Below are 19546 nucleotides of genomic sequence, written 5' to 3'. Positions count from 1 at the left end.
CTTTTACTATCTTGGTCCGTAAAAAAAAAAAAAGAGTAAAAGTTCAAATATAAACACACAATTTATGGAAAATGAATTTATTACTTCAGAAAGGAAGAAATACATAAATTCAAAACCAAATCTAAGAACAGTTGGGTTAAAAATAACCCAGTTAGATTTAAAAAACGGTCAATCAATTTGGGTCGATTTGACTCAACCTTTTGGGTCATTTTGCTCAAAATAACCACCCAAAATAGGTCGTTTTGCACGAATAAATCAAAAGTGCTTCACTTTCCCATCACTGGCAAAATGGGGTGATGAAGAAGGAGAAAATGAAACAAGGATGGGAGGAAGCTGGAAAAGATGAAGGCAGAAAAGTAGATTAAAGTGAAGGCAAATGGATGTAGGGCTTCAGCAATAAAAAAACAAGCGGATGAAAGACACGGGCAAAAACATTGGGCATGGTTGTAGGACCAGGGCCATCCCCGCCTATTTTGTGAAGAGTCACGGTCAAAATTGTGTTGGGACAACGCGGCTTGGGTCCATTCCATCCAAATCTTGGCTGGAGCAAAGTCTCTCCACCGAAATGGACAAGCCGACAGGTGCGGCTATCACAGCATGGGAATATTATTACGGCTACGTGGATCCGGTCATTGTGGACCAAAGCAAGTTGAAATACAACAAATGTAAGTCACCCTGCGTGATTATGAGTTGTTATTTTTCTTCACCTCGTGGAACTGAATCGGTCACCTCTTTCAGACTCCATCGTGATTGCATTTTGGATCACTCTGGCTGCCTTTGTGGGGATCCTCTTCCTCTCGCTTAATTTCATGTCAGGCAGCAGGCACTTGCCATGGTCAGTGGCCTATTTTGCTGAAAAACTCACTTATTTGCTGTTTCTGCTCATACACATATATACATATGGAAAATGTGATTAATTGCTATTAAGCGTGGTAAATTTGGCAATTAATTCAAATATTTTTAATGGTTTGGCAGCACGAATACATCAGGACAACTGAATTTGTATTTGTAGGCAGGTGGCAGTAAAAATGAAAATCAATAAACCCCACTCAACTAACATACACTGGTAGTTGATTTTTGAGAGGATAAAGAATATATGCGTACTGGTGCTTGTGTTGCAACGGTTTGTTTTGAATACAAATTGTTAAAAGGTTTACAGCAATATCGATGCTAGTTTTGCTAGCCCATTTAGTCAATTCTTGCAAATGGCGGAGGTTCACGTTTGTCTTCGTTTCGTTGCAGGAGACGCAGCCGCAGAAGTCAAAGGAGAAACACGTCATCAAGTTTAATATGAGCGTACATGATTAATTACTGACAAAAAGGCAAATAAATGTTGTTTTTTTTTCAAGTGAACAAGCAGAAATTGCTTTGGCGCAATTTTCGCACTATGCCAGACGTTGCACCCGATTTTACGTAGCGTTCACGTCTCGGTGGCTACAAAGTCCTGACAGATGTCTCCGATGGCCGATTTTGAGGCTTTAGTCCGCTTATGCCCACCTTGGGTCACCATGGCGACGTGAGAGCGGAAGAGCTGCGGCGAGCTGGCTCCGCCCCACGCTTCGTGGATGTACAACGACAGCAGAGAAAGACCCGCTTCTAGGAAAGGAAAAAGGACATAAAGCTCGGAGATGCTCTTGGTCAAATTGAACGAAGGTTCAAAGTCTTACGGCTTTTGTCCTCGTCCGGCCCGTCTTCCGGCCGGCAGGCGGAGACGACGGCTCCATGCATTTGGGGAAGCGCTCCCCGGCTCTCCAGCAGACGTGCCATCACCTGGGTGAACGCGCGGAAGCTTTCCCCCGAGGGCGCCTGGCAAGCGCGATGGTAGAGGCGGAGCAAGTCCGCCTTGGGGGCGGGGTCCCGCATCAGCGCGTCGACAATCGCCTGTTGCGCCGCCACGCTTTCTTCCAGCCAGCGCAGGAAGCTCTCGGAGCGTTCTTGCTCGTACGGGTTCTCCAGCAGGCACTTGAGGGACCAGGTGATGAGAAGGTGGGCGGTTTCCACGGCCGGCAGACCGGGACTCCCCGTCGGTGGGGGATCGCCCAGGTCGATGGCGGGTCGCCAGTGCAGAAAGATGCTGGAGAGGGACCACCTGCACTCGCTTAGGAGACCCTGCTGTCCTTCTTCGCTCTCGGCGTCCTCTGACGGGTTCTCCTTTTGTTTGCGGGCTTTCGAGCCTTTAGCCCGGGTCTTGTCCTTCACTGGCCCCCCTGCAATCAAGCCAAGACAGAGGTCAAATCCCGTATTTCCCGCACTATAAGATGCACCTAAAAGTCTTACATTTTCTCAAAAGCAAAAATGAGAGTCAGGATTTTGACAAAATTTAGACAATAAGATCACCATTTTGATTCTAAATTTTGAACTGCTTGGAATTTCAACTGGCTGCCTTCAAATTCTCGCTTCAAAGTCAGAATTCTGATTTCGAAGTGAGAAATCCGACTTTAAAATGACAATTCCGACTACCGTATTTTCCACACTAAAAGGCACACCTAAAAGCCTTGAATTTTCTTAAAAGCTGACAGTGCATTTTATAATCTGATGCGCCCGATAGAGCGCAAATATTTTGGGGGGGCTTCGCAGCATTTTTTTTTGATACATCAGGGAATTCGATGGGCAGAATATTTTCAGTATTTTCAGTTTTCTCCTGCAGTATTGGACTCACCCAAGAGCTCCTTGACTTTGTACTTTTCACACAAGGCCTGTATCTGGGCCAGGACGGCGGCGCGGCCCGACAGCGAGCTCCAGCACAGGAGCAGCGCCAGCGCCTCGGCGGACGACACGGGCCGAGCTCGCATCGCCGATCGCTCGGCGCCGCTCGCGTGCTTGAGAATGGACGAGAGGGTGTCCAGAAAGGTGGCGAGCTGGGCGGCCTTCACGCCCAACCTGACGGAAGACAAACATCAGCATCCCTGACCCGGAGGCTCTTCTTCTCACGTGATGTTTACCTCAAGCGGCGGCTGATGGTTAGAGCCACGCAGAGGAATTCGTTGATGAGGATGACGGGGAGGACCTTCGCCGTCTCTTTTCCCGATGCGGAAGATTCCATTTTGTTAACGCGATCATCCCTCTTCCCGAGGTTGCTCAACCACAACTCGTGGAGCAGATCTATGATGGAGCTGAGGAAATTTTGTCCGAGGTTCCTGAAAAATGACACTGTATCACCTTGGAAATTTTAAAGGGGATGTCAAGCCAAAATTGCTTTGCGGCAGGGGTGTCCAAAGTCGGTTTTCACGGTTTCGGAAGTTTCCGTGCTCCAACTCGCTCGACTGAATTGATGGGCTCATCGGCAACCTCAGCAGTAGCCTGATAATGCTCAAGATCGTTTGAATCAGGTGTATTGGAGGACGGAAAGGGGAGCAGGTTTGGGCACCCCTGCTTTACGGTTCACTTTTTCAGTGCCGTAGACGAGAATCCTTGTCTTTTTTTAAAAAAAAAAATAAAAAATTAGGAATAAAATTCTCGTCACATATATATATACTTTTAATTGATTTGCCGTTGTGTTTTGTCTTTTCTTTATTTTGGAAAGTCCCTGTAGAAAACTGTGGCGGAACCATGGTTCCAGCGGATACATTTTCAGTCAACCCATTTTTAAAAGTCCACTTACCCCACTTGGTCGACTTATTTTTCCACTCGTCACTAATTGCTATTATTATGCATGCATTGTCGGGCCCTAAGGCTCACCTTTTTTCAAGCATCTGTGTGATCCAAGTTAGAAGGCCGCAGCTCTTGCTGAGGTTGATGGCTGCTTTAGTTACCCGAGCCGCCCGACACAACACGTTGATGATCTGCACCTGGTGGACACAGTCTATCAGTCGCATATTTCCTCTGATGGGCAGCACAGCGCTCGGGCGACCAATGAAGAGACTCTTTGGTCAGAGACTCGTTAGTCAGGCAAAGCGTCAACCGTTCCGGGCATGAACTACCAGACTGTCTTCTTCACACAAGGGGCTGCCAGCAAAGCCGAGAAGGCTGTGGAAGATGCCTTGCTGGCTGCAAAGGTCATAGCTGTAAGCGTCTCTTAGTCCTTCCTCCAGCACGCTCAGGATCCACTCTCGTTCCATCTTGTGCTTAGAGGAAAACAAACAAAACAGCCATTGCACCTTCCCATGACCCACTAAGTAAAATAAACACATTAAGGTTGTAGACATAAGCGAGGGGGTTGTTTTGTGGCTTTGGCGAGTTACCTCCAGGTCAAAGCTGTAGAAGAGCTTAAAGAACTTGGGCACCCTGCTCATGTCCAAACTCTGATGAGACAGCAGGAACCGATTCAGAACCAAGTACATGTAGTCCGCTGAGGGGAAGAGGTGACAAAATGTTCGACTCCGCACACACCAAGTCTTGACATTTATTCATTTATTTTTAGTTTTTCTTCAGTTTTTTCCTTGACGACTTTAACGGTGCACCGCCCTTTGACGTCACACTTCTATCGAACTTAAAAAATGACAAAGTATCTGACTTTGCACATTCCGCGAATGCAGTGAGGGGGCGGAGTAAAATGCTTAACTCCGCCTTATGTTGATCCACGCCTATATTTCAAGCCACAGTCTGGGGTATTTGAGTTTTTTCCACCCAATGATTTGAAAGCGAGATCCGCCACTATAAACCATTATCATGTCACAGAAGAGGATACATTCAAAATGTTGTCACTCATCTTGGCAATGCAGAATCGTAAACCAAAATAGGCATTTGGATATTCCCAATTAGGACTTTTTGAATACCACCCACCAGGTCTGAGCAGCTGCTGAGCCACTTTGTTGACGTACATGGTCAGGACAAAGGGAAGCCGCTGATTCGGTTTTTGAACTCCGTTTTTCACCCAATCCAGCAGGTATAGCAGCTGTTGGACAGGAGAATTAAACCAGCGTTAGAGCAGACTTGGCACGTTTGGTGCTTGACTGCCCCTCAATGGTCAAAATTTGAACTTCTAAAAGTGAGCCAGCACGGATTGCTTGTACAGTATATTGTAAAGAATACAGCGCAGAGCTTTTTGGGAAGTTCTTTTCTTTCCTTTGAGAAGGTGACTTTAACAAAAGCCTGCATACTACTAAACTCGTAAGCGTTTTAAAGCACAGACTTTTTACCTGTCTTCTCTCTTTGAAGCCAGCCGCGTCCATGTGCTGGTAGAAGCAGCTCAGAACGTGGTACGCCGCCGCTCGCACCTTGGCGTCGTAGCTGCTAAGAGCCACCAGGGTTAAACCCAGGGCGTGGCTGGAGGCAAACTTGTAAGAGTCCACCACGCACTCTGCCAAAAGAGACGCCACGGTGAACAGGGAGGCGGGCGGGGCTAGGAGCCAGCGTGAAATTCAACTCACCTGGTCGAAGAATGACGCTGAAGAGCGGAAGGAGGAAGCAAGGGTCGTACAAATCGCTGAGGTCTTTTACAGCTTCAATGTGTAACGGCTGCACTGGATTTGTCTGGAAATGTTTAAAACAAACAAAAAAAAAAGAATGAACCTAGCATATATTTTTTGAGCAAAGACAATTAAACCAATCAAATGCTTGTCTGAACAATTTGGACTTAATAAAATGTGCGCCCAAGCCAACCTGCGGCATTATCTTGCGCTGCTGCGGAAAGTGCGCGATGGTTCGGAGCATCTTGTCGGCGTTCAGCAAGGCCAAGAGGTCATCCGAGTTGGTTTGCTTCCACAAAGACGATCCTAAGCTCTTCCTGGTTTTGTGGTGCTCCAAAGCTGCCGGCCCCCAAACCATGGACCTGTGGAGGGAATTGACAAAGTGTGAGCGAGCACGAGCAATTTGTGGCATGAAGAAGACATAAAATGGGACTCACTGAAATTTGAGGAGACTGACATTATTTTTTTCGTATTCCTGAAGGAGCAGCAGTATTGTCTGATCTGTTTGAAGGAAGAAAAAAATGTTTTTTTCATTACTGGGGCTGTAACTTTTCAAAGAATGTCAGATGCCTGCTGAATATTTGTTTCCTAGTGGCAAAAAGATGCATAGCAACGTCATGGAAAAGATAAGCTATGCAACAAAAACAGACTGGACGGGTTTAAAGATGTATGGTTGACATAAGCAAACTTGATTATTTTTACCTGTATTGTTTATTATTATTATTATCAAGGGGGCAAGGAAGCCACAATGTGAAAGATGCGGCTTCAGTAAACAAGACGTTTCACTTGCTAGTTTGAAACAACGGTGCCAATAAAACTAACAATTAATAAGAAATCGGAATTTCTATACATATATTTCACCGTGGAACGTAAAAAATCTTCTATTATATCACCTGTATTGCTGAGGGTGGCTCCATATGCTCCCAAAAGGACTAAGAAATGGTTCATGTCACACACTGCCGGACATTTCCTCACCAAACAGAGGAGGAGCGACACCAAGGCTTCTAAAGAACAAAAAGAAATAAAAAAGGCCAACAAGTCAGGATTGACATTTCCTATAATTCTGGAAGTACTTACGCACCTTTAGCCTGACTCCTGCCCGGATCAGCGTCGTTGTCCGAGTCCAACATGGTGGGCAGGTACAAGGAGTGGCTGCTGCTCATCATGTGGAGGGTGGCTAAAGGCATCACATCATTTGGGGCGTCGGTAGGATGATACATGGTTTCCAAAAGGTTCTTCAGAGTGTTGAGGAAAATCTCATCTCTGTAGCGGTATCTGCAGAAGATGAATCATATTTTATTCCAACGAAATTAAACAATGAATAAAGATTGACTCACTTGAGTCCGCTCTTCACAAACGCGTTCCAGTCAGCTGCAGCGATGTCATCACTTGATGTCTGCGTGGAGATGGCAAATGTTTACACTCAAAAAGGTAAACCGACATTCAATGAGCGTTCCCTCGCTATCATGCGGTTCATTAGTCGCCATTTTTTCCTCATGCATTTTTTTTTGACAGCAAATTAATATGCACTGTGTTCTGCATCCTGATTGGCTAAAAAGTGTAGGAAATTGGAACTCAATTCCCGCGGAGAAAGAGGAACCATGAAAAGAACAATGAAATAGGCATCTTGCATCATTACTAATATTTTTGTAATATTGCCATTAAAATGAACTCGGCCCTCGATAAAAATGAGAGTGAAACCGGTTAACTTACGATGAGTCTGGGCAGCCTTTCCAAGACGCTGTGCTCTTGTTTGGAGTTGTTTGCTGCCTGAGAGTAAGAAGCAATCAGACACTTGAGGGCGGACTCGGCGACGCGCTTCCTCCATGTTGCTTCCTCTTCCCGATGCTCTGACAGCTTCTCCGTGATGACGTCCACCAGCTGCCACCTGATGGGGGTGAGCCTTCAAATTCAACACTTTCTGTGTCAGCGATTTGTAAATGTACGGAAAACGTTAATAACCTTTCGAAAATTTCAGCTTTTTGCAGGGCATCGGGCAGGTTATCGATCAAGTTCCCGATGTCTCCGATGTGGGCAGAGAGCTTGATGAGAGGAGCCAGCGCTTCCATCACGGGAGCGGCTTCTGTCACCTCACTCAGAGCGGACTGGATCAACTTGGCCAAGAGATTGGCTTTCAGGGCATGTAAAACCTCGTGTTGAACTGGAAAAGATGATAGAAGCACAAGGAAGTCACAGTTGTGATACGATGCAGATTACGTATGGTTTGATATTACAATTTCTGACCCTGCACAGCTCTGGTGAAGGAAAAAAAAAAAGAGACCCATTCAATCCCAGGTACTTAATTATATTTTTTAAAAAAGGAGAAAAAATGTAAGTTTGGCAAAAGGAGGGTCTATTTAATCAATCATTTACTTTAGTAAATAAAGTATTAAAGTAACTGCTTATTCAAAGTATTGATTTACTAAAGCAATCAATTACTTTAGAACTTAACTGGTTATGGATTACTTTGGCACTTTATATATTATAACTGATTTACACTCACTAAAGTAATTGATTATTTTAGACCTTAATTACCTGCAAAAATGATTTATTACATTTAGTAGCAGTCTTTTTTCGAACCTCTTTAGCTAGACACTTGAAAATAAGATTCTTAAAACGGAAAAATACGTCTTTGGGATTGAATGACTTACATTAAAGTAAAGACAAAAAAAAATTATTTGAAATTTGAGGAATGCTGAAGTTCAATTTAGGGGTGCTTGAGCACTTCCAAAAATGAGAAAAAGCATTTCACAGAGGATACTTCATTGAAAAAGGTCGTCGTTCGATATCCACAGAGCTCCTTGGAGGCGCTAATGAAAGAACAAACAAGTGCGCATTTTGCTGCCGTCTTTGTCCAAACCTTCTTTAGGCGTGGCCGGATCCTCTCTCCCAGCCAGCAGCAAGTAAGTTCTGATCAGCGGGAGGAACATTTCCAACATGTCCGTCATCTTGTTGACGTTACGCGCCCGCAGGCACCACGTCTCGAACCCGAGGCGGTGGGTGGAGCAATTTTTCACCAGCAGGTCGGCGATGGCCAGAGAGTCCCGGACGGGATGGCGGAGGCAGTGCCGCAGCACGTCGACGTGAACCAGCCCGGCGCTGGCGGGCTCGCGGGACAGCATCCGGAGAAGGAAGTCCTCCAGCGCCGGACTGTCGCAGGACAGCAGAAGCGCGCCCAGGCCGGCCAAGTGCGCCGGCGACAGGAAGACGCGCTCGTCCCGGTCCTGATTCTCGGTGAGAATCCGCAGCGTGGCCTGGCCGTAAACGCTCAGCTCGTCTTGAGCGCTCACCAGCCTCTCCGGCGGGAGGAGCAGCAACGCCGAGACTACGTCCCTCACTTTGGACGGTTCCATGTGGCCGTGCAAGGACAGGAGAGCCCGCAGAGGTCTGGACTGGCTCTTGGGAGTCGCGGATCCGGTCTCCAGCAGCTCCCTGAGAAGGGCTTTCTCGATGGCGCCGGCGTAGGGTGCCAAGAGCTCGGCGTGACCGAGCTCGTGCAGGGTGGGGGCGCTCGTGGCCAACAGGGTGGTGATGTCGTCGCTCAGGAGGGCGCACATGTGCTTCACGCGGACGGCGTTGAGGGAGTGCGGGGGCAGGGTGGCCAGTTCCAGGGACAGGTACCACTGCTCCACAAAAGGGTGCTTGAAGATGGAGCTCAGGGCTGAGAGAAGGAACTAAAAATATACAAGGAAATCACAGGATACTTGTGAGTGCCACAAAACAAATACTGACTTGAACGGAATGAGTTACACTTGATAAAGGTAGGAAAGTCAAAAAGCACGTCAAAAATATTCAGAAAAATAAATATGATTCACGAAATTGGGAAGAGGGGCAGCAAAATATATTAAAAGAAATTATTAAATAAAACAGGGAAAAAATCAAATAAATTCCATACAATAGAAACATTATTTTGAAAACAGAAAAAAATTCTCAAAAATAAAAATATATACTCCTAAAAAAAAAAGGTAAAAAAAAAATTACAGGAAAAATAAATTATTCCATACAACAGAATTTTTTGGGGAGTAAAAAAATATTTTCCTTAAAAATACGCTTCTTCCTTAACTTACACACGTTGTGATTATGTGACGTTCTAAAACTGAGCTGTGATTGGCCGTTGGCTAAGCCCTGAGCAACCGTGATGTTGCTCGATGCCCCTAACTAAAACTGTACGTGTTTTTTTTTTTTTTTTGTTCCTGACCTGCTCTTTGTTGACCTCCACAGTGGACAACTGGTTCATGTCCAGGAAGAGGTCCGATCCCTCTTGGCTGTTCTGTTCCGTGGGCTGAGTGTTGGCCGGCACCTGCCAGCCTTGTAGCTTCAACACCAGATCTTGGAGAATTCCCATTAAAGTCTTCAAAACGGCTGAGCCGATGTTTTTGGAAAACTGTGCAGAAGTGAACAACTATGTAAAAAGTGAATACGTGTAATAAATCATTTTTTAAATCTCTCATACCGTGCCAAAATTTTCCACTGTCGATTTAATGTAGAGTAAAATCTGCTTGATGGAAAGCAGATGGTCAGCGACTGACATGGAATCCATGGCGATCTCCACTTCTGTCCTGAAGGTGTCCTCCAGCATGGAACTCAGGCCGTCCAAGTATGCAGTTTTCATTAAATCGGTGAAAGATGGCGTTGCCGTTTTGTCTGCCTGATATTCTGAGGATTTAAACTGCAAGGAGAAAAAAAATGGAGTGGTCACTTCATCAGGTAAACCGTGACACAGTTTTATTAGTTTGCCTAATTAACGGAATTTGCGATGCAGAACAATTTCATTAGAATTCAGAATAACGATAAATTTAAAAAAAATACAATGACAATATGGTAACTTTTCAACCCTCTATGAGCCTCATACCCCTACCGAAGCATACAATGTGGAAAACATTTTTGATTGGCAAACATTTTTACAAATATTGTACAGTGAAATCAACTTGTAGAGCTGCTAATAACAGCATTTTTTTTTGTCCACAAAATAAGATAAGGCATTGAAAGTTAAATAAAATAATACATGCCAAAATCATTATTGTGGTATTATGGAAAAAAAAAATTGTACACAAAATTGACTAGCACATGGCAAGTACACTGTAAAAAATAAATGCAAACAATGGTTGCTAGTAAGGGGGGAAAGAATCCTTCGATGCAAACATTTGGCAGGAGAAACTGACCAGCTCGACTTGACACTGCTGCGGCAGCCACTTGGAGTAATAGCGGTGAAGCTGCACGATAGAGATGTGGGCACAAGGGGGCGCTTGGGACGCCAACTCTTTGTCGTACTGCAGCAGACCCAGGCACAGCGGAAGTGGATCTCGTTGGCTGTGCAGGACGTGGCACAACACGGCCGAAACATACTCAAACACGGCCACTACGGGACGCAAAACACGCAAGCGGAAAAATAATTCTGTCAAATTTCCAAAGCGGTTTAATCAAATCCCAACAATTATAGAAAAACTGTCACCTTTGTCCGGCGTGAGTTTGTTACGGGCCTCCAGGGCGGCAGGGACGACCACGCTGAAGGGGAACGTCTGAACGACAAACTCCTCGCTAAGAGGCGGCCCGAAATCTTCGGCGTTGCCTTCGTTGCCCTCCATGATGACGTCCAGCATGTCCAGGACGTCTGATGGGAGAAAGAGCGTGCGGTACACACAAAAAAATGACAATCACGCCCACATTTGAGTGTTTTCGCTTTCTTGCCACGAAAGCAAGGAAAGCGTTGACTGCTGGCAATGTTTAGATGGATGAAAGTGTGTTTTAATGAGTTAAAATGTGTTTTTAAAGCATGTGGGTGGGATATTTTAAGCAATACATACGTATACAAATATATACACATACAGGTAAAAACCTACATATAAAAATATATACACATGTATACATACGTGTGTATATATATACTCCTCTGAAGTCAAACTACTGCATTTTTTTTTTTTTTTTTACTTAAATGTTAAATTTCTAAACCTCATACAGTAACAGTAACATTCTCTTTGGCTGTAGTCTCACGGAGAGCTGCGGTTATATTAGCGGTGCCTGCAAGTCTAATTAGAGTGAAGCTTGTAGCTGACCAAACACGATAACAATTTGAGTTTGCACTTGAAATTCAAATTTATTACAAAAGAAATCTGGGTAAGAGATTTACAATACTCTGCAGCTACTCCATTCGCGTCTCCCTTGCATAGTCTGTGACTTAGAGGAAGCATAGCTGTCGGGCACTCCTACAAGACACGCGATTGTCTCCCGGCGCGACCATGGGAGTAAGGGCGGAATAAGCTTACCGTCGATGTGTGACACGCAGACACTGGCGGCGTCTCCCTCCTGGCTGCTCAGGTTGGACTGTTGGTACGCCGCCTCCTGCACCAAGCTGGCCACTTTATCCGTGTACATATGCGAATGGCACACCAGCTTGACAAAGACCTAGAAAGCGGATATGGGTCATTTTTCCTCGTCATGAGCATTCTCCAAACTCTCGTAGATGCCGCGGGCTCACTTTCTCCAAGAACTGGATCACCGTTTCTTGGTGACTGGACTCGACTCGGTCCAGCTGCTCCAGCCAGAGCTCAAGTTCAGCCCAGGTATACTCAAAGACGCCGCTGTCCTTCAACACCTGAACGCCACACAAGACCATCACCATGAAGGTTGAGTTAGCGTGCATCCCACGGGAGGTGGTGTACGCCCAGGACTGGTTGCTAGCCAATCACAGGGCACATACACAATTGGTCACTCACTTTAAGAACTAACGATCGAGTGGAGGCCTTCAGTTGGCCGCAGCGGCAGCTGACGAACATCTTGAGCAGCAGATACAGCACAGATTTCTCGTCGCTATCGGCAGCTTCCTGTCGGGTAAAGAAAAGCACAACTCCATTTATCAGAATTCAGATTTAAACGTTGGAATTTATTCTCAGAGTTCCTTATTTTTCAGAATTACGGTGCACCCTTTACAGTGCATAAACTGTACAGTTTTTATAATACCTTGTTTGAAGTTTTGATTTGCTATACTGTATGTGCTCCCAATTTTGAAGCAGTTTATCTGGGGACAAGGCGCAAAAAAATGCAAGTTTCTGTAAAAGATAACGCCATCTTATAAAATATACAAAGAAAGTGTTTTTAAATCAACAAAACAATAAATTTGAAGGTTTTTTGGCTGCAACTGGATTTTTCAAAATTGTAAGTTTAATTGTAGTGCAATTGTGTAGTGTAGAGTGTAGTTTATATTCTTTGACTAAAGTTTGGCTGACTTATCTGATTGTTTTGTTGACATTCCCTTTAGCGCAGGTCCATCTAGTGGATGTATAACGCAACTCCAGCCACTGTTGTAGCTCCTATTCTATGTGCCATATAATGACATTCGAGTGGGAATTCTAAACACGGAATTCAAAGATTGTGAGATTCCTGTCAACCTTTTGTTTCCCTCCAATGACCCCAATTCTCTTCCATAGTCTTCAGCATTTGCATGTAAGAGGACGTTTTTTTTCATGACGCATGGGATGGAAAGAGTGTGACAGTACCGCCCCTACCAAACATACACATTTCAACTCTTGATTCTTTTGATTTGAAATCTGAATCAAAGCGAGATGTTCCGCTTACCTGCAGATGGAACCACGAGAACTTGCTTGCAGGAAGCTCCAAGGTCAGCTGAAGTATCTGATGCTGCAAGATGGGGGCCACTTCCTTGTTTACACCTCCCTCCGACACAATGCCTTAAGACAGTATCATATAAAATAGTATTTTTGTAATATTTACTATACTATAAAACTTATATGCAGTATAATAGTATTTAGACAGACACTAAAGTCTGAACATGTAGAACTAATCATTGAAAAGCACCATTACCTTTGAGGAACTTGCTGAAGTCAAACTTGCACTGAGATACCAAGTGCGGCACAACTTTTTGGTAGAGACACACCACGTGCAGGATGAGCGCCTTGAGCATGACCACCTCGGCCGAATCAGGAGCTGCAAAGCACATTTTGTTAGAGGAGCTCCAAATTTCTATCACTACCAATGACGGACAGACAGACACATGCAAGCACACACAGACAGACAGCATACAGATTAGATTAGATTTGTATACATAAAAAAAGGATTTAAAAAAAAAAATTCTATTAGCAATATCAGCATGGTAGCGTTTTGCAATTATAAAAAGAGATCTCAGTAAAATTGAAAAAGCATTGTTTTTATTGAAAGCACTAAACTGAAAATCAATAACTTTGCAAGTGTAACTAATAAAGTGGCTTGGTCCTCTTTATCCATCTGTTCTGCATTCGCTTCCTCATTTGTCTTACTTCCTTCGCCAGGAATTTTGTCCTTCTTGCTGAGCGATTGCCACTTTGAGACGACGCTCGTCATATCTGGCAAAATCTAGCAAAAACAAGAAGATCTTTAAAAAAAAAAAAAAAAGAAGCAACATTTGAAGATACTAAAATGACTTTTTTCTTGTGTTAACCTTGCAAAGCATCTCTCTGTATTGCTGCACCAGGTCGGCCATCATGTCCGGCGTGTACAAATCCGAATGGAGGTCCAACAGGAACTTGATGTTGCTGTCGGCTTTCTTCAAGAGGAAGCTCATCATGTTGAAGGTGGTGAGCTGCACCGCCGTGTTGGCAAACTTTTGAAAAAGAGACGATCAAGTTTGGTGATTCTCGACCTTTACTCCCTCTCGTGGTCTTCTTTAACAACGTTTTTCCCCCCCTACTCATTCATTCCCATTGACGGAAATCAATGTCAAAGACGCATTTTTATAGGCCGGCTAGTGAATAAGCTAAGCTATGACAGCTAGAGTTGAAGATTTATTGATTGTATGGCACACTTACATTGAGGCCCTGCGTGAAGAAGGCCTTGTTGCAGACGGAAGGGAGAGAGACCACCGTGATCATGGAGAGCAGGCGAGGGAGAGGAACCAGCTCGTTGGTTTTGAACACGATGCCGATATCCGGCTGGGCCTCGTAAATCTGACGTTAACAGAGCGCCAACATATTAGTCAACATAACGTTGATGTTTCAGTATTGTTTTACTTTACAGTTTTGTCTCTTCGTTGTGCACATGAACGAAAGAAAATCTTTTCACCTTCTTGAGGAACCTGACGTTGTCCTGCCAGGCGCTCGTGAGCCGGGGCGAGAAGGAGTACTGGGTCTCCTTGAAGTATCGCGCGAGGACGTCCGGGCTGGCTTTGAGCGCGCTCACCACCAGCTGGGCCACCAGCTCGTCCTCCGTGGGCTGCTTCAGGCCCGTCAGGAACTGCAGAAGCACGATATTTCCCGATCTGCGGAGGCAGGCCCGCATCGTCACGGATGGCGTGTTGTGCGCTAACGTTAGACGGCGAAAGGTAATACTCGCCTGCCGGCCGTGCCCAGGCTGGCGTCGTGGAAGCTGATGCCGTATTTTCGGGAGCAACACAAGTCCAGGAGGAAACTGTGAGCCATCTCCCGCACCAACGATATGCTGGCAGAGTCAGAGTCTGACTCCGTCTTTTAACATGGAAAAATGTTAGATGGAAAAGAAGAGAAAAAAAAAAGTTGGCAACATTTTCACTTTTCTCTCGGAATTCTAATTTGAAAGTCTGACCTTAAAGTTGGAATTCTCAACTTAAAGTCATAATTCAGATTTTAAAATCAGTAGTCAGAATTTAGTCTCAAAATGAATACGTAAGAGAACTAGGCCTTTATTCTCTCTATTTGAATTTTCACTTTAAAGTCACAGTTCGAGAATAGTCAAGATTTGTGAAAGTAGTCAGAATTGTGACTTTAAAGTGAGAGTTTTGACTGTATTCTCAGTTTTCACATTTTGAAATCAGAATTCTGACTTTGTTTTCAGGATTTTCACTGTCAGAATTTGGACTCATTCTCAACATGCATTCAATTCTGACTTGAACAAAAGTCAAAATTCTCAGAATAAAATCAGAATTCTAGCTTCATGCAGTTTTATCAATTCTGAGAAGTCAAAATTCGACTTTAAAGTGAGAATTCTGTGCATAAAGTTAGTTTTGACTTTTGCCTCCGAATCCTCACTTTAAAGGGAACATTTTGACTTGATTATCAGATTCAATTCAAGTGTGTTAAGTGAGAATTCTGACTTTTTTTTGAGAATTTTAAATTTTATAACATTTCACACCTATATTCGGTGTAATTAATTTCTACTACGCCATATGAAACCAGTGTGTCTGGAAAAAAAAAGTCAGGGAGCTCTGATTTTGACCAACACTAACAAAGCTTTGACTGAAAGGAGACAAAATCTCACTTGGTTCTCATCCATGGCGGCATCCACAATCCCGTTCCATTTATAGAGGGACGCGATATTGGCCAATACTGCTGCAGTGAAAAATCGCACCTTTTGCGTTTTGTTAATGCCTTTGTTGAATAAAACCTGAAATGAGAAAAAAACAAACAAACATATATAAGAAATGTTTCTAAGATCTAAGATCACATTTTACAATGATTGCTCTGGGTCTCATTATTTTACCTAAAAAATAGTGGCGCTTAAATAGGGGGTGTGTAAACTTTTGCTATCGGCTGTATGTAGTAAAAGAGAAAACATTTGACTCACTCTGCTCCTCAGCGTGGACAAGATGAGATTGACGATGGACATTCTGTCCTCCTTCAGCCCTGTGTTGAGAATCTCAGGCAGCAGCTCTGTCACAACGTGTTAACACATTAGCAAAATAGCTATTAGAAAAAATGTTCAAGTGAATATTATGCTCCATGCAGACCTTTGACCTCTAGCATCTGTCCAATTGTTGCACCGTCCCCTGACACCAAAAACGAGAGAGCAAACTGGATGAAGGCCATGCGGATGTCGGGTCTTCCCTGGGGCAAAAGCAGAGAAGATACAAAATACAACCACCAAAAATTCAAAGAGCGAAACCGGCTCAAAAAATTGAAAAAAAGTGAAAAAATTAAACCGGCTTCACGGTTCAATTTTTTCACTGGCTGATAAAGTCGACTCAAAACAGCGCTTCAAAAGGCACGCTCAAATCTCGATAATCACATGATGATGACTAGTTTATGATTATATGTATATGCCTAAAGATCGCAATTAACATGTCAAATGGAATACCTTTCTGCGTGCTCTAACCAGTCCACATAGCTTGCCATCTTAAGTGAATCAGTTGGAGACTTAATAATTTTTACATGATCGTCTTGGTTTTAGTAATATTCCTGTGCGTGCACAATGATGGACTTGGACGTTGGTTCAGTCTGCTCACTTCTTTTACTGAAAACAATGCCTTAACAACCTCAGCTGCTGTTAGCTGCAACAAGCACTGGCTGCTAACAGCCAACAGACGTCTGCCTTCACGACTTCACAAGGTTTCATCAACCCACGTCCAATCTATGTTCTCACATTCTTATCTTTCCTCCTGGCCAACCCGGAGATGGACTTCTGCATGGAAATGTGAGCCAGGATCTCCCTGGCAGCTTCGGGCCCTTGGGATACAGAAGCTGACAGGAGGCTCAGGCACTGACGGACCAATCTGCGAGGAGAAAAAAAGTCAAGGTCTCTTTTAAAGTGAAGACATTTGTGCATTGATGCAGTTGCGTTCAAGTGACAAACCTGGGATCTTCTGAATGGAAGCAGCCTAGAATCAGCTTCATGTGATCGGAAGCTAACTTTTTCACAATAGCTTTGCCCACCATGTTGAAGTGGGACAAGTCACTGGCGGTCCTCAGAAGAATCATCTCCAGACCCTTGAAGATCAGCATCCTCTGGGAAGATACAATGAATGAAAGATCCGATTACTCGATGTTCATTTTTGGACACGGTCGAGTCCAAGTTCACCTCTTTCACGGTTTGTTTGCTTCCTTCCAGCAATTGGAAGACTTCCGCACACTCCATGGAGATTTTAATGTAACCTTCAACTACGTCATACAAGTCAGTTGATGGAAGCATCTTGGCTTTTGCTATGAAGGTCTCAAGTCCTGCAGGCGACCAAAATATAATTGCAAAATTAATTTTAAAGTGAATTTCAAACGAGAGAAATGGCTTACCCTTCATGGCGGTGGTGGGGTCCCTCAGCATGCTTTTAAAATGCGTCCCGTTAAACTCAGTCATCTTTTCTTTCTTGGCCGCCGTGTCGGGCTCGGCCGCGTCCTCACTCGGACGCTTTCCAACCATTTTAAAAGTCAACACTGCCTAAATAAAACAAAATGTTCAGTCATTTGTCATGACAAGTAAACTTCCATCCACGTTGCGGTGTAAACACAGTGTCAACGTGTCCGAGGGAATTGTCACTCGGCAAGAAACATTGAATATCGCAAATTTGTTCCACAAAGAATCAGCCAAGTAAAACTTGTAAACGTTTGGATAACAACGGAAAAAAAATCAAGACTACCACATAAAATAAAACAAATATTCGTTCATATGTAATCAGGAGTGAATTGCCATCCACGTTGCCGTGTAAACATAGGGCCAGTGTGTCAGACGGATTTGCCGTCGGATGGGAAACATTGAATACTGCAGAATAGTTCCGCCAGGAAATCATCAGAAACGTACAGATATTTGGAAAACAGCAAACGAACAGCTCAGGAAACAATAATAAAATAAAGTCGAATGGATATCAAAATAAATGAAAAAAATTGCATGATATACATGATGAGATTATGATGATGACAATGATTAGCATACACTGTAAGAAAAAAACATTTACTTAATTAAAATGGGCAACAGATTACAAGCAGTATTATTAATTACATTTCAATATGCTTAGTATTGAGTAATTTTTAAATAAAAGATACCCTTATAATCATCCATTTAACAGAGTAGACTTGAAGAGAAAACAAATGGAATCAACTATCTTTAAATTAATGTGATATGTGTAATTAAAAACATTTTTATGCGTTGTAGTCAATTTTGTAGAAAGATGTAGTAAATATGTAGTTTTTTTTTAGATTATTATTATATATAATAATGTTGATGAACAACCTATTTTAAAATGCAAGTTATTCGTAGTTAGAACAATGCAAGGTTTTTTTTTTTACCTGTTCAGCACATTTGCAATTCATGCTACCAACCACCAAAAGTCGCTCTTGCGCACTGTAACATGTTTGGGTTTGGAATGTCAAACAGTGGCTCTCGTCCTCAGACATTACAGGCATCCAGCAGCTTTCCAGACCGCACAGAAAAACATACTTCATACCTCAAATTTGAACCCAATCAAACACACTGCATTGATTTGAAAAGAATACTGTACTCTGATATGATACAATTGCATTAAAAAATACCATGGAGTAAGGTTTTCCAAATACGTTAACGTCAAAGACAAGCAAACTACACAGCGCAGCTTTGCATCTGCTATTTGCAATTGTGTGGGTTGTTTCTCCCGATTCTAGTGAGCGAGTTAGAGCCCGCAGCTGTGCATGCTATAAAAACACATCTGCCCGCGGCGCGCAAACCAACTCAAACTATTTTTAAGGCCCGTTTCACGCGGGCGAGAGCAAATGTATTCATACTGCACATTTCATTAAGGCTAAAAAGCAAATATATTTCACATATAGACTCGATTTGGCAGAGAGCAGCACCAGCCTCAAAGTAAGCAAAATCTCATGCATAACAAGGAGGGTGTTGCCTCAAAGGCACGTCAGGCTGAAATGTGCAAATATGTGAAGAAGATTACAACGTTATTAATCACAGTCTTGTTTGTGATATCGGCATCATTAACATCTGGGATGTGAAAAAGCCTGCTGTTTAATAATAAGACTTTTTTTCTTAACTGGTGTAATGTAATCACGTTTTTTTTTTGCCCATTCTTCAGATAGTACTTAAGCAAATGTTCTTTATTCTGCATTTATGATTGAAAAGCTTGACTGACTTATCTGATTGTTTTGATTCCCTTTGGCGCAGCTCCATCTAGTGGCTGCATAACGCAACTCCAGCCACTAGTATAGCTTCTATTCTTTGCGCCTCACATTGCACCTAAGGAGTCGAATAAGGAGGTCAGATAGTTCCACAAATGTTCTTCATTCCTCATTTCTGATTGAAAAGTTTGAGCGACTAATCTGATTGTTTTGTTGAGATTCCCGCAGCTCCATCTAGTGGCTGCATAACGCAAGTCCAGCCACAATTGTAGCTTCTATTCTGTGTGCCTTATACTGCGGTGCACCCTAATATGGAAACAGTTTTAAAATAGGCCATTCATTGAAGTTGCGCCATGTAATCAGATGTGCCTTATAACGCTAAAAATAGGGTACCAAAATCTGGGGATTGAACAGGGGTGTGCACAC

General features: G+C 43.5%; 2 protein-coding genes across 2 annotated transcripts; one reads left to right on the top strand and one right to left on the bottom strand.

Annotated features, from left to right (window-relative positions):
- The first annotated feature begins 565 nt into the window (after positions 1-565).
- mrap (melanocortin 2 receptor accessory protein) lies at positions 566-1294 on the top strand. The gene is made up of 3 exons (XM_088427758.1): positions 566-665; positions 739-835; positions 1243-1294. Exons 1-3 carry the CDS (start codon positions 566-568, stop codon positions 1292-1294), a joined length of 249 nt encoding a protein of 82 aa, XP_088283884.1.
- urb1 (URB1 ribosome biogenesis homolog) lies at positions 1261-17515 on the bottom strand. Its single transcript, XM_088428342.1, has 39 exons — positions 17315-17515; positions 17106-17245; positions 16881-17032; positions 16671-16800; positions 16039-16135; positions 15876-15961; positions 15570-15695; positions 14670-14800; positions 14400-14595; positions 14147-14284; positions 13780-13941; positions 13619-13694; positions 13167-13289; positions 12921-13033; positions 12062-12169; positions 11824-11940; positions 11612-11750; positions 10801-10959; positions 10511-10707; positions 9802-10017; positions 9547-9732; positions 8209-9022; positions 7311-7509; positions 7062-7236; positions 6686-6744; positions 6430-6623; positions 6242-6352; positions 5786-5849; positions 5542-5710; positions 5310-5412; positions 5079-5239; positions 4723-4834; positions 4182-4288; positions 3921-4064; positions 3679-3788; positions 2943-3137; positions 2660-2880; positions 1668-2207; positions 1261-1596 (listed from the first exon to the last, which is right to left on the bottom strand). The coding sequence occupies exons 1-39, from the start codon at positions 17439-17441 to the stop codon at positions 1421-1423; spliced, it is 6573 nt and encodes a 2190-aa protein (XP_088284468.1). The 5' UTR covers positions 17442-17515; the 3' UTR covers positions 1261-1420.
- Positions 17516-19546: the final 2031 nt, after the last annotated feature.

Source organism: Hippichthys cyanospilos, chromosome 11, assembly GCF_059441005.1.
Source record: "Hippichthys cyanospilos isolate Australia breed blue-spotted pipefish chromosome 11, RoL_Hcya_1.0, whole genome shotgun sequence".
Lineage (NCBI taxonomy): Eukaryota > Metazoa > Chordata > Actinopteri > Syngnathiformes > Syngnathidae > Hippichthys > Hippichthys cyanospilos.
This window is presented reverse-complemented; position numbering and strand designations above follow the sequence as displayed.